Raw genomic sequence first — 15367 nt, forward strand, 5'->3', positions numbered from 1 at the left:
TTGACAGACACTGGTATGGGCTGTACTTAATTCTGGTGAAGCACAAGATCATTTGTTACAGGATGGGTTTCACATATTCTTCTTTAAAAATACACTTAGCAATATTGGTGGCTTCACTCAAGCTGTCCTTTCAAAAGAAGTGGTTTTTCCTCATTAAAATCTATTTTTTTCATCAGAGAAATGATTATTATTTTGCCTAAAAGAAAATAAACCAATTACTTCTAATTATGAAAAGGGTAGTTGATTACAGACTGACAAGTAAAAGCCAGCTTTTAAAATCTTATGCTTTTTTTCTGATACAACAAACTGCCATCTCCTCCCCCAGTTTTACAATGCAAGGCATAGCTAGTTGACTTATATAAAAACATGAATTAAGAGAGCTAATCTTTAATTATGAAACAATTCAAATTACAGTGTAAACTCCTGAATACATAATCATCTTTAGTATAAAACCTACAAATGCTAAACCCATCTACATTAAAACCATTAAAACTTTGTCACCTTACATATAAATACGTTGTTCATTATGGTGCACTAGTAAATTAGTATTCACAGAAAATAGTCCTGTGTTTCCATGCAAATGTTAATTGCCTTTCATGGCAAGAACAGTGCTCCACGGACGTGATACCATTAGCCTGGAAGCCTTAGAACACTCTGTGGCCGTGCAAGAATGAATGCCTCTCACGTTTGACTGGTGACTAATGCTGCTATGTCCAGCCTTCTCTCCCACTTGTGACTTAGCCTCTCCCAGCCTTCTGTGCTCATTACACAGCAGTGTTGTGGAAGGAACAACTGTTTCCACAAGGACATCATTGTCCAGTTTTAAAAGAGCACAGTTCCCTTCCAAAATACGTACCAGCACTGATTATTCATTGTTGGCTTGGTTCTTCAAGAGCCCAGTTGGTATTCTCATTTTGTTTTGTTTTGTTTTGTTTTCATTTCTTCCTCTCCTTCCACATTGTCATTCCAGGGGCAGGAAAACAGGGAGGACACTGGAATGACATTTTAAGTTTCCACATTTGTATTCTGCTCTTTCAAATTTTCACCAAAGAAACATGAACAAAATTACACAATAGACCGGCATAAAAAGTACACAGTCACCTGATGGGGAGCCTTTTTTGGAGTACTTAGTGTATAAAGTAGAGAAACCCATCACTCAGTGTCAGTGTTGGGTGCATGAGACACCATGCCAGCTAGAAGAGTGGGAACTGCAGATGAGAGCAAGGCATATACGCTCTGCGGAAGTCACAGTCTAGGTGTCTGAAGGACGGTACACGTGGGATGAGGTGCACGAAGAAAAAGCATTGGAATTTCTCCTCAGGTTTTATCTCATCCTCTCAAATTTCTTCTCTGTGTTTATTTTGAAATAGGCGTATCTATTAATACAGAGTCAGTACCGATATATAAGTTATCAACAGCAGAAGTGTTTCAACTGGTAAGGGTGCACAATCAAAAAAGTTTAAAAACCACTGGGCATGAATGTAAGGAAATACGTCAACCAAAGACTTTATAGCATTTGAGAAATCCATTGTCATCTGCTAATAAGCCATTTGCAAGAAAATTCCAACCAACTATTATTTTGCATTAGCTAATCTTTTCTTTGAGCTTTTCTTCATCACTACCTGAAGGTCATATGCAACCTGAAAGAACCAGACAACAAACTCTTGTGCTGCTCACCACACAGTGTTTCATAGTGTAGCTAGAGTATTAAAAGGATCTTCTTCCATCTCTGCCACTTATGACACAGCCAGAAATGACTCAGAACACAAGTTGATTTATCCATAACTTCCTTGTGGTCTTCAGATATATCAATGAAATTTTATATAGAAAAGAGAACTTTATGTGTTCTCTTCACTTTAATAAAATTGGAATAGAAAAGTGTGTCATCTGGCCCAGGACTAATTTACATGTTGTAAACATAAATATAATATAATTCGAGAGGGAATTGACTCTTGCACAGGCCCAGAATTCCCTAGATACAAATCAAACTGTCATTGTAGCAGTGATAGACTTTCTCATTGGGAATTGCAGAAGGTTCCACTCTATGTCCTGTGGTTTGCATGTGGTATTCTACACTTTGCCAACTTTCAGAAAACTTTCATTCACGTGACAAAAAGAGCTGGATTTTGGCCAGTGTTTCCACGGCTGAACTATTGAAAGTCGATCAGGAAGCAGACCTCACCAAGTGCTTGCCTTCTCTTCCAAAGCAAGCCTCTTCTAGAAGAAGAAAAGCAAGGGTTTAAAAACAAAGAGAGGAAACCAGAAGAGAAATGAGAAGGAGATGAAGAAGAAGAGGGCAAAAAGAGAAGAGGAAAAAGGTGCTTTGCACATTTTCACTTGCAGCGGTAGCCCCACTTGACTTAATTGGTATTCATCTGAGGAAAAAAAAAATCGAGGAAACCAAATGAAAATTATAAAAGAAAATAAAGGTCTGTTTTTGTCTTAAATGTTGAGTTCTGTGTTGTTTTGACTGTTGAGCACAGTGAATCAGATTTAGAATGTGACTCTGCCCCTCACCCCCCTCCTTTGAAAATAAAAGCACTCTTTGTCTAGTCTGAAAATGTTAAGTAATTGATGGCATTTTGTGGTAGCCTAGCATCTCAGTCTTTCATCCTTCCTCATCCCACTACTGTGTCTTGTGGTGTTGCATATGTGTATGATGTGTAGGGGCGGGGGAGGGGCCTGACTGATCTGTAGTATCTCTATTCCATTGCTATACTTGGAAATGTTTCTGTGTTCCGTCTCATTGTGATTCCCTGTTCAAATGTGCTGCCCGCAGATAAATCCATACTCGATTCCTCTTACAGTGATCAAACCAGATTCTCTGTAGAATGATGTTGTCCTTTGGTTGAATGCTTCCCCCCTCCCCCCTCCACGTAACAGCAAGAAGGAAAAAAGCTTTCAGTTTTTAGACATTTGTCACTTTATATTAAATCTTTGCTTACCCTTCATTGAAATTTCATTTAAAAAATTAGTCATCTAGCCCAGTATTCCACAAACTTTAAGAATTCACAGGAAGGAAAACTGAGTAAGAATGGTTTTTCAACAAAATAGACACTCCCTATAGTGTTAGGTAATATGGAAGAAGGTTATCTTAAAATTTTACTATGTGAAAATACTTCTGCCTCCCTTAAATCCTAAAACTATAGTCTGAATCCCTTTTTTTCTTTACCTTCCTTCAAGAACTGAAAAACTAATAAAACATTAGGCTACCTGATATGTAAACAACTCTAATTCATTTGCATCCGTTAAGCCTCCCATTTCTCCCCTACCCTCTGATCTATGAAATTACATCTGGCTTTAGATGCAGTCTTGCCTTGAGGCAAAAAGAATGATAACCACTGAATAATTCCTCAGGGTCCCTTCCTGGCCTCTGATTTTATAAAATGGAATTATGCTACTCAAATGTATCCTTGTTTTTACAACTCCATTTAGTTATTCTGAATGACCTTACAATTTTGTGCCTTCCTAGCTCTAGACCATCCTCCTTTAAAACTCCTTAGCTTCTTTCAATCTTCTTAGCCCACAAAGTGGTTCCTTCTTTTAACTGCCCTATGTTCCCCTCACCTTTCAGAATCTTCTAGGTGTTGCAAACATTGAAGGACGAGCCAACAGAAAATTAAAACGCTGTTATTTAAGGGGATTTTTGTATTTTTAGATTATAGTTCTAACTTAGAAGATTAGGAAGTTAAAATTTGTTATAGAGGCATTAGTGATAGCATGTGCTGATAACAAGGAACTTTCTAATGGAAGGACTCAATAATCATACTTACCAGCAGTCACTAAACTCAGCAGAGAGCCAAAAATTGAATCTGAAACTTAAATGAAGCTACTCTTTCATCCTAAAGGTGATCCCCTCAAGTTAAGGTACTGTATGGGCTTCGGGAGCAGTTTTGGTCATACTCTGTAAAGAAATTTTTTTAGAATGGTGCATTTTAAGTGAGTCTCACAAATTCATTAACACCTACTGTTAAATACACAGTTCAAGTAATTCCTGACAAAGTGGACAGTCTGGAATTGTTTAAATTATGGATCCTGGAGCCAGACTGCCCAGTTGGAATTCTAGCTTCACCGCTTACTGAGTGTGACCTTGAGCAAGGTACTTCCCTGCTGTAAAAAGAAAATCAAATAGATCTAGTACTGCTGTGAGGATCAAATGAGATTATGAATGTTAAGCATTTATCCTATTGCCTAACACATATAAATGTTAACTACATTATTACCAATTAGGGTGGTTTTTTTAACTGTATCAGAAAGCCTAAAATATTCACTTAGAAAACGGTGGAATGAACAACATTCCATATTTATTTCTTCAGCCAGTGTAATTAGTGTTCCTGAAATAGGACTCTTTGGCTATTAAAGGAAATGTGATCTAACCCTTATCCTATCTCCCAATCCAAGCAAAATCCAAGTTCGTCTTTGTTTATCATTGAGAAAGATATGACATCAGTATTTAGACAGTTAAAGAATATGGGAATTTGATTTATTCACATTGATCTAAGATCCTTTCCTGAACCAGTCTCTGATTTTTTTTTTTTTTTTTTTGTCAAAAATATTTAATTGGAGTGTTTTCTTCCCAGGTCTTACAAAGGCTCAGTAGCTTCTTTTAGTACGTGCCAGATTTTTCCTCACATATGCATATAAACATTCCCATATCTCATTCTAATTAAAGTATTATTATTGACGATAATTTATGATCATTTACCGTATTTACAATGTGGCAGGCATTACGGCAGTCACATGAAACCTAATAATCCTCTATGGCACACTATTGGAAGATTTTTACGATTATATATTCTCCAGTGAATGCCATTCCATTTTATGAAGTCTGGAAAATCTGTAAAAGTCAGTACATTCAGTATTGCTAAACCAGGAGAGCTCTGTTAATTAGCAGTTCTATGCTTATCAGTATAATGATGAGATAATAATTAATGTTCTAAAATATTAAATTATGTGCAGGCTTGTTTCTGTGTTGTGTACCTTTTGTACTCTAATTCTTTGAACTAAATGGACTCAAGATATGTATGGTGATTTGCTGTTCAAACAATATTTTGTTAATCAAAGCATCTTATTAATTGTTTATTCAAAAACAATTGGCTGCCTGTAGCTAATCTTACCCAATAAACTAGCCACTGTGGGTTTGTTAGGGTTTTTTTCTTAATGTAATAAAGTATTTTCCCAGTCATTCATTATCCTGTTTTTCAGATCTTTTTTAGTAGATTTTTGGAGTGTCAAATAACTGTTTATTACACTGGGTTCATTTCTCTCTTTTTTGTTTGTTTTTGTTTGTTTTGTTTTGTTTTTTTGACATTGCAGGTGAAAGTAGGGAAGAAAAGTTAGGAGACTCTTTGCAAGATTTATACAGGGCATTGGAGCAAGCCAGTCTGTCACCACTGGGAGAACACCGCATATCAACCAAGATGGAATACAAGCTCTCATTTATAAAGAGATGTAATGATCCTGTGATGAATGAAAAACTACACAGGCTGAGAATTCTCAAAAGCACTTTAAAGGTAAGATATGAAATAGAAAGAGAAATTCCTTTCAAAGATTCATTCCTGAACTAAAAGTGGGTTATCAGATACTCTGGGGGACGAAATACAGAAGGGGGAGGTTGGGGAAACAGAAAGCTCCTGAAGCTGAACTGTTCCTCTAGTGTAATTAGTGTATTTGGCAAAGAGGAAATAATCCTAACTTTTCATTAACATCTCAAATCACTGACTAAATGTTATATGACTTAGTTCTAGGGGAAAACGGGATGTAATTAATTTTTTTTCCAAAAATGTAGGGCTGGGGTTATCCCTCATGTCTTTCGTTGTCTTGAGATAAATATGCCATGTCGTGGAATTAATATAGTTATTAAAAGAACACAGCATGCATGCAAAATGCAGTAGTGGGTGCTAAAAGAGTTAGAGATATTTCGTGACTATCTCCTGCAGCACATTTGGAGTGAAGCCACAGTGATTCATGTTCTATGTAGAAATTTCGTGCTTGTTCTGTATACACTATCAGTTCCCAGCTCACATGTTACTTTCTTATTATACATTTCCTAAGCGCTTACATTGTCCCCAGTCTTATTATGCCACCCCCAGACTGGGGAGGAGGTGGTAAGGAAAGGGGAGCGGGGAGGCAGGGAGTTGAAGAAGGAGTCAGAAAAGTCAGCACCCTCAGTGTGTGTGTGTGTAACTGGGGGAGAGGGCCTGCCACCGAGACTAGCCAAGCAGGCCCTGCACCCGTGAAAATGCTCAAAAACTGAAAAGAACTGTCCTAGAGTATAAGACGCAGTCGCTGCAGGAAACAAAGGTCAGAGGGCTCCTTTGGGAAGTATTTCAGAGCCATAGTTTGCTGCAGAGGTTTTGTGATTTTTGAACCCCAAGGGAGGAGCAGTGAGGTCAACAAAACAGGAAATACATGATTTGAAAAAAATTTCTGTAGCAAGCAGCCAAGTTTGCAGGCTCAGTTAGCTTCCAGTTGGTATTCGTGCAAATACTATTGCAAATCCGTGGGACCCCTTCAAAGGCATTCTCATCCTCTCACCTCACAGAGCCCCCGCCCGCCCCCAACTCAGGTCCAAACTGCCTGGGTGCAAAAGCAGGCGGGCATCTTGAAGCAGAGCGGGTTCACATATTTTAAGGACCTGCTTCTATCCCTCTCCCTCTCAGCCCCTCGCCCCTGCCTTTTGTGTACTGTGGCTGCCACGCAAGTGTTTTCTTCTAGGAGCAAAGAATAGGAGCACCTGCCAACGTTGGCTTCAGTGAGCATTGCTGAATCCCTGATGCTATGCTCCGCTCTCGGGGGCAAAGATGAAGAAAGTCACTGTAAAGAAATGCCCCTCATGGGTAGAACGAGTCACAGAGCCCCATAGCTCTTAGTATGAAGAATCAGCAGGGACTGGCAACCCTGAGTGCGTCTAGTTCCTGGAGTTGCCACAGGCTCCTTCCTCATCAAGCATGGGGTGACTCGCAACATCTTGGGTCCCAGCCCCGCTGTCTCCAACGACCAGAACCTCTGCTGAGGGACATTACTGTCCTTCCCTCCCAACTCTGGCTGGCCCGGAAGAGTGCCTCCCCACTGGCCGCTGAACATCCCCCAGACTGCCCTGCCCCTTCCTTGGGCTTCTCAACGTGCTTTACCCCCCTTCTCCTCTGGCCCACCTCCCACCTGGGTGACTCACTTCTCTTCTCAGGTGGGAGCTCTCCCTCAATGAAGCTTATTCCTCAGTTGGGAGCCGGACCCCAGCATGGAAGGAGGGCCACTTTGCGCTGCAGGCCCCCGGTGCTGCAGGAAGGGAGTCCTACCATTCACACAGCAAGAATGATGGATTTGGGGTATCAGGAGGGCCGTGCAGGCGGAGCTAACTAACCATCTAGCAGGAGGAGAGGGGACAGTGCCAGAGTAGCTCAAGACATAGAATGTGACAAGTCTACTCAGTGGCAGTGATCCAGTGTTTCGGAGGCTCAGATAAACAAGGGAGAAAGCAGTGTTTCCCGTGGTTGAAGGGAGACGTCAAGAAATGAGAGGCATATGAACTGGGTGGTAAAGACTGAGGAAGGCTTCCAGAGGCAGAGATGGGAAACGGGACAGGCCAGAGGGAAAAATAAGCCACACAGAGTGGGCAGCATGGGGTCTGCCTGTGTGTTGAAAAAAGTGCACTAGGACTTGAGCCTAAGTAGCTGAGTTTGAGTATACCCGAACTGTTTCTGATGGGCTTCTTAATATTTTGCCTGTTAACTTTTTATTTGAAATGTGAAGAAAAGTCTCTCCCTGTCATAACCGTCGAATCCTTTTGCTTTTCAGGCCAGAGAAGGGGAAGTAGCCATTATTGATAAAGTCCTGGACAATCCAGACTTGACATCGAAAGAATTCCAACAATGGAAGCAGATGTACCTTGATCTTTTCCTGGATATCTGTCAAAACACCACCTCAAATGACCCAATAAGTATTTCTTCTGAAGTAGATGTAATCACTTCCTCTCTAACACACACTCATTCATACATTGAAACGCATGTGTAAGTGTTTTCTGCCCGCCGGCCGTCTGGTACCTTCTGGTACTTTGAGCAAGTATATAAGGTAGTTTTTATATCAATGTGTGGGACACTTGACAAGCTATACTTTAATGTTACCAAACTATATGAAACAAAACCTATATGGTCATAATACCACTGTCTTTAATGAGCATTTGTATATTTTATATGCAGTTAGTGCTCAGCTTATGTTTACCATGTGCAAAATCAACTATCTTCAATGACTTAAAATTAACTTTTGCAAACAACTCTGAAGACAGGTGGTCTTCAAGGAGAAAAACCACAAAAAGGCAGTTTTCTATCTAAGGTCATCTTTTCTCCCTTTAAGTTAATTTTATATAAACAAGACTTCAAAATTAAATCACATTTTTTCAGGTGCAGATATCCTTGCGGGTGGGAAAGAATTTAAACCTTTTTTATATTTATTAAAATGTTCTAAGAATTTTCTTAAACATTGCACAAAGTTTAATGCTGTAGTTTTATTTTTGTGAAATGTAGATGCGCATACAAGAGTTAAGCAAAATAGAAGAGCATCAACATAAGAAAAGTTCAGGTATCTAATATTCGTCTTAATAGTCTATTAACTTGTGAAAGCTGGTTAATGGAAATACTATTCCAAATCCATGAGGACACTTAATGGTGTATCAGGGCAAAGCTTTGTAAGATGTTTTTGTAACTGAGACCAAAATTGAAGATAGAGCTGCTTTATTTTCTTGGTTTAAATCTTCCTTTATTTTTGTAGTGATGAAATGCTGATTGTGTACAGAGGAATTTGAGAGTGGATTTTTTAAAACACACAACTCACCCAGAAAGGCAGCTAACACACACACACACACACACACACACACACATATATATATATATATATACACACATATATATATATATATTTCAGCCCAGCTCATGTTTTTAAACTTCAGCTTCTAAAAAACTACAAGATATAAACCGAAATATATCAACTTCCCAGTTAGTTTCCAATTTTCCCCCAGTCCATTAATTAAATTTACATAATTAAACTTCAGGCAGGGAAGTAGAATATATTTAGTTACAGGCTGAGGTGTGTTCTAATATAGAAAACAATGTTAAGAAAGGAAAATGTACCTCTCTCCTGAGGAGCAAAAGGATGATGGTCATTCAGAGATACATTGCATTGAATTACATGATAGAAACAATTTTTAGAGGTTTTTCCTAGCTCCATGATTTGTTCTCTAGAGTGGATCAAGTCTATGAAAAAAAATCCTCTTCATATATTTCCATTTATAAGCATCTCATTTTTGAAAGTGATCACAGCATGATGATAACTGTGCTGCTTTTTAGTGTCTGGCTGCATAACGTACAAGTCACAATTTGCTGTTTTGTTTTGTTTTTTAAGGAGGAGGAAGAGACCCTCCTTTACTATTCTATATCCTAAAACCTACTTCTAATCAGCTTTATACTGTTGCCTGTACAGCTCAGTGAATGTACTTTCATCTCTAAGAGTTCAGATATCTGCCAGTGAATATTTTTGCTGTAGAGGAGAAAGTAAAAACTCCACAGCGGGGATCTTTTTCTTTGGTTTTGAAACCACCATTGAATCACTATCGTTTTGCAGACTTTGCACAACTGTACAGGAGAGTGGCCTTTCTACAGCACATTTTCAGTAACCCTATATTTAGTCAAAATGGATGAGAAATCATGTATTAATGTTTGTATGAAATTTGGGGTCCAGTGTAATATTTTTATCATTTAAAAAAAAAACCTATTTGTAAAAACATTTATTTACTGCATGGATATTGATGCACATTAAATTTGTGGGATTTTGTATATGTAAACAAAAACATAAAGCAAAAAAAAAAACACAAAAAAAAACAAAAACAAAAACCTTTTGTCCTAAAATGAAGTGTGCTTGTTCCAGGTGTTTAGATTTGTTGATGTTTACTAGACCAAATGTGTACATTTACTTAAAAATACCAGTACCTGATGGATGTGTTGTGGATACAGTGGCCAGGTTATGCCCTGTAAACAGCAAGCAGTTGATGGCAAGACTAGCTGTGTTGTTACTAAGTGGCTTTTACTTTTGTAAAGTTGGCTCTGTTGTTTTAAATGGTAAAAATTAAACTAATGAATTTTAAAAGATTCGTGGCTAGCCTAGCATGAAAGAGACCTTTGAACACTATATATCTGTACATTTTATTGCATTAGTTTCAAATCTAGGAGAGAGGCAGCACTGTAAACTGAAGTCAAATAAATTCAGCTCTTAACGAATCCTTATAAAGCACCTATTTTATTCATGCAGTCCTCACCACATTTCTTTGTGACCTGATCGCACAGCCGCCATCCCCGTACCCCCAGTTACAATTTCTAACTTTGTCACTCCTGTTGGTAATACAAGCCAGAAGAAGCACCTGTCCAGTGTATAGAAGAATCTTCTCTGAGATCCTCCAAAATCAAGATGCTTTCCCATTTAACTGACATGAACTTAAAATTTTTACCTACCCCTTTTTCCTTTCTCTGATTCTTTTGGGAAGGTGGGGCAGAGGGTGGGAGGGGTTCTATCAAAAATAAATTTTTAAAAAATGTTATACAAATATTACCTACAGCATGTCTGCAGAATGAATATTTAAAGGGGATGAAGGAAATGGAGGGGGGTGTTTTTTGTTAGATCTCCCACTAAACTAGAGAAGCCTGAATACTGTGGCCAAGAGCTGTGGAAATAAAACTTAAAACCAATGAGCTGACAAAAGCCAGGGCAAAAACAGACTAGGCTAAGTAAGGATGAAGTACAGAAAAACTCAAGTTATTTTCTCAATAATCATAATACAGAGGGATGTGCTTTCCTAGAGATTTTTCCCCTCTAAGTTCCATATTCATATCAAACCATCAGAGCAGAACTATAACCACTATTCTGGATCATAAAATCACAGTTCTCCCTACAATGATTGATGTTTACTCAAGGCACTTTCCCTTCACTATTTATCCAGGTAATGCAGTCTTCTAAAACTATTAGTCTTTATAGCTAACAGTTTTCTGGGTCTTTTATGTAACTTCTTACGGTACTTTTTTTTGGCACAAAAGTAATCACTGTCTAAAGTCTAGGAAACACTAAGACGGAAAAGAGGGTCATTTTTATTTTCGAAAGTCCATCTCTAGCCCAGCATGAGAATTTCTAGAAATTCTCAGCTGAAGGGGAAATGTTCCTCGTAGGCCAGGCCCTTGTTTGTGTTCTTAACCTTCAGAAGCCACTCTGCTACCTGAGTCCCATTCTTAGGAAAAGCCCACGTGCTGCTCTGGAAGCCGGCTCAGGCGCGACTTGCTCCTGCGTGGCCCGGAGGCTGCACTAACCCATTAAGCCCAGCGCTAAATCTGGCGCCTCTCCAGACCCTCCCTCCCTCTCCTCGTCCCCACCCTCGGGCAGCTGCAGCACTGCGCACTGCAGGCCGCTCCAGGCCCAGGGGAGCGCGCAGCCAATGTCCTCCCAGCGGTACAGGTCCAGGTCGTAGCCCACCACGTTACGGGTGGGCACCTGGCGTGAGTCCCGCCACTTAAGCCCGCCCAGCAGCAGCGCCGTCTCCTCCACCACAGCCAGCCCATAGCAGAAGCGGTCATAGGGTAGCGGCCGCAGCCGCGTCCACTGATCGGTGCCGGGGTCGTAGCGCTCGATCTCGGAGAAGGGCTCGAAGCGCCCCAGAAAGGCGAACACCGCGCCGCGCAGTGCGGCCATGTGGTGCCCGAAGCGGGCCGTGCCCATGGGCGCCTTCTTGCTCCACGCCTGCTCCCCAGGGCCCAGGGCGAACACGTCCCGGAGGCTGCTCGCGCCCCCCTCTCTTCTCCCCGCCTTGCCCCCGGAGATGTACACGACGCCGCGGTCCCCGACGGCCCCCGCGTGGCCGTGCAGCGCCCGCGGCAGTGTCCCAACCGCCGTCCAGCGGTCCCGGCGCAGGTCATACATCTCCACCGAAGCCAGCGCTTCACCGTCAGCGCCCAGGCCTCCAACGGCCAGGAGCCCCTCGCCCACGGCGCCGCACCAGAAATGGGCCCGCGCTTCCCGCATAGGGGGCACCGTGGTCCAAGCGTGGAAGCGCGGGTCGTAACGGTGCACTCGGGCCGTGACCGCCAACGGGCTGTCAGTGGCGGGGGAGGAGGCACCGCCCGACAGGCTCTCCCCGCCCAGGACGAACAGGAAGTTGCCCGCGGTGCACACGCTGTGCCCCAGCAGCGGAGTGGGCAGCCGCGTGAGGCTGCGCCAGCGGTGGTTGTACACGTCAAAGGCCACCACGTCCTGGGTGAGCTCCCACTCCTCCTCCTCCTCCTGAGGTTCCTCTTCCTCCTCCTCCTCCTCCTCCTCCTCCTGGGGCTCCACCGCGACGCCCCTGCCCCTGGCTGCCGCCCGAGGGACCACGACCTCCTCGGTCACCGCCTCCCGCCCTCTGCGTCCCCCGACCAACACGATGCGGGTTTGAGGGCTTCGGACGCTGGTCTGCTCGCCCTGCATGAGGGGCTGGCGGGAGGGCGCCGTGTGGTAGTTGAGGGCCTGGATGATGAGGCCCTTGACCCGGGCGGGCAGCGTAAGGCCAGAGCCCGAGTACACGCGCCGCAGCACGTCGGTCGGCACCAGGCCGAAGCGGACGCGCTCGAGCAGCGGGGCACAGTAGGCCAGGCGTTCGGCCTCGGGTTCCTGCCGCAGCCAGGCTAGCGCCAGGCCCAGCAGTCGGGCCTCCGGCACCCGCGCCACGTCGGGGGCACCCAGCACGGCCCTCAGCGACGAGGGGTTGAGCTCCAGCAGCCCGGCGGGGCCCGCGCCCCGCGCCAGCAGCTCCCGCAGGTGGCGTACAATGCAGCGCTCGGCCTCGCCCAGCGTGTGCGCCAGGCCGAAGCGCGCCGCCACATTGGCGGCGAAGCAGCAGTTCTCTGGGGCCAACTGGCGCTCCAGGTAGCGACCGCAGAGGCCCAAGGCCTCGGTGACCTGCAGGTAGCTGGCGGCCTCCAACGTGTCCTCCACGGTGTCCATGGAGAGCGGCAGCCAGGCGGTATAGATGAAGTCCAGCAGGCGCTGTAGGCCAGCCGCCGACGGCACGTGCAGGTGGATCACGCGCGCCCGGGATTCCCGGGTGTGGCTCTTGAACAGGGCCCTGAAGTAGTCGCTGGAACACGCAAGGAGCGACCTGTGCGCTGGGAACTCGCTGCCCTCGGCTTCCAGCGTCACGTCGCACAAGAAGCCCTCGGCGCGCAGGGCCTGGTAGCCGGTGAGCAGTGCGCCGCCATGAGCTTTGCAGTAAGACAGGAAGTAACTCATGATGCCCAGGGCGGGAAGTGGCAGGGCCGGGGCTGGGGCCAGTCGGGTGCGGCCGGAGGCATCCCGGGATACGGCGCCCGCAGGCCCCCCGCGCGAGCCGCAGAGCCCCTAGCAGGGGCCCATTTTTGCCTGCTCAGCTTAAAGCTCAGGGCTCCTTCATCCAGGTCCACAGATTTCTCTGGACCCCTCTCAGAGCAAATTCGGTCGGGCAACGGTTTCCAGAAGACCCTAGTGGCGGAGGGCGCGGACTTCGGAGTCTTCGAGGAGGTGCAGGGTTTGGTTTTGGCGGCTGCTAAGGCTGCCAGCGCGTTGCCCAAATCCCCCTCCCCGGCCCAGTTTGGGGAGCCCACACCTGCGCGCCAGGGGCCGCAGTGGCCGAGCACCATCACCTGAAAGGGCGGAGCTGCGGGTGGACTGACTCCGGCAGGTGCTGGATCTCCGACAGCTCAGGTGCGCAGACGAGGCCCGGCTCGGGCCGTCCCGGGAGTGCGGGGCGAAGACTCTGACCTCCCGGGGGTGGACAAGGAGGGTTCTGCGGGCACCCGCGAGGGCCAGACCCAGCTAGCTACGGGGCAGAGGGGGGTGAGCTTGTTCCGCGCGGAGGATCAAATCAAAGCCTGGGGGATTAGGGACGGGGGGGGCCGCGGGTCAGCGCCGCTAGTCGGAGGCGTGATTGGGCGCCGCACATAACATGCCGGTAGCTCACAGCGACAGGAATAGCGCGCGGCCTCGGCCTCTCAGGAGCGCCCCGCCCCGCCCCGCGCCCCGGCTGCCGGGCGGCTGGCTGAGAACCGAGGGCCGGGGCGCGGGAGCAAGCGGCCCGGGCCTGGGACGTGACTCCGGTGACTGGACAAGCCGCGGGTTCCAAAGGGTCCCAGGAACCCGGCTGCGGTTGGGTGGGGGGGGGGCGGGGCGGGGGGCACTCACTGGAGAGGCGCGGGTCGCGGGGACCTGTGCCTGGTGGCGCCTAGGGAGCGGCGTCCGGCGGGCCCGGAGGAGTGTCGACCCCCCGATGCCCCTGCGCCTGGGAGAGCAGCCCCTGGCTGGCAACTTTCTGCTTTGAGGAGGCCCTAATTAATCCAGCGGGAGCAGAGATTAAGCGGCGACTTTGCGCGCTGACACCCAGGAGGCGGCTGCACTCGGAGGAGGCACTGGCGGGAATCACGCCCGGGCGAATCCGGGCTCCCCGCCAGCGGCGCTCGGGAACACTCTCCTCACCTGGACTCACCCTGGCGAGATGCTGGGCCTACTCTGCGCTCTTCCCTGGCGGGTCTCACTTTAGGCTTGAGGGAATCGCCTCCTACCCCGCCCCCCTCCCCGACCCCGGCCGAGTTCTCCCTTCCTGTTCTTATACCTTGCCCGGCCCATCCCTTGGCAAAGTGGACAAGGAAATCGTAGGTGACTTGGGTTTTCTTTCTTTGAGTGGCGCCTAAACTTTACGAAAATAATTCGTTCCAGTTTCTCTCCCTGACTTTCCTGGCTCTGATCTAATTACTGCCTGCTACATCCTCAATGCCCTGACGAGATAATGGGCAGTAAGGTTGCAAAGCTCATAGAGGCTGGAGTTTTGAGAGGCCCCCCCTTGTGAAGTTATTTTCATAGGATGCACCCAGCGCAGAAATGATGACTAAAACCACCCCAATCTTGAGACATTAGGAAAGCATTTCTCCATCTCCTCCACCCTGCTCTTAAATAACTAAGTGATTAATATAACTGTTCTTTCTTGCCAATTTGGAGGATTCTGTGTGTTTTGCTTTCATCTAGAATTGATTTTTCTATTTTCTAATGCAACCTCTCTGGTAATCTGTTTTTAAGCAAACCTTTGAAGGCGTCTGAAATAACTTGCTTTTCTGACAGTTGGGGTTGTATGTCATAGGAAAAAAATCCAAGGAAGGATAACATTCAGTCGTTTTCTGCCTGGCACTTACAAGGTCTCCAATTAGAAGTAATTCTTGAAGTGCATAAAAATATTAGTAAAATGATTTTGCTTTGCTGTCAAAGATGGAACTGCTTTATGACTTAAATTGGCCAAATTATAAAATGCAGGCAGGGGCCCAGGTTAAGGGCTTGC

The 15367-nt window shown here is 45.6% G+C and overlaps 2 protein-coding genes across 7 annotated transcripts in view; one reads left to right on the plus strand and one right to left on the minus strand.

Moving 5' to 3' along the window:
* The window catches only part of CNKSR2 (connector enhancer of kinase suppressor of Ras 2), a 276938-nt gene extending 266670 nt beyond the window's left edge, over positions 1 to 10268 (plus strand). For all 6 annotated transcript variants that reach the window (XM_021080286.2, XM_021080287.2, XM_021080288.2 and 3 more), the window contains 2 exons: positions 5317 to 5513; positions 7798 to 10268. In XM_021080286.2, coding sequence (XP_020935945.1) covers positions 5317 to 5513; positions 7798 to 8013 — 413 coding nt within the window. In that variant the 3' untranslated portion in view covers positions 8014 to 10268. The remainder of the gene's footprint in view (positions 1 to 5316; positions 5514 to 7797) is intronic.
* Positions 10175 to 14380, minus strand: KLHL34 (kelch like family member 34). The gene has a single exon (XM_021080298.2). It carries the CDS (start codon positions 13294 to 13296, stop codon positions 11341 to 11343), a length of 1956 nt encoding a protein of 651 aa, XP_020935957.2. The 5' UTR covers positions 13297 to 14380; the 3' UTR covers positions 10175 to 11340.
* Between the last annotated feature and the right edge of the window lie 987 nt (positions 14381 to 15367).

The sequence above is a fragment of the Sus scrofa genome, chromosome X (genome assembly GCF_054392235.1).
Source record: "Sus scrofa isolate SSC_HxYL_T2T_F1_AM1 chromosome X, Sscrofa_HxYL_maternal_Yorkshire_Landrace_v2.0, whole genome shotgun sequence".
Lineage (NCBI taxonomy): Eukaryota > Metazoa > Chordata > Mammalia > Artiodactyla > Suidae > Sus > Sus scrofa.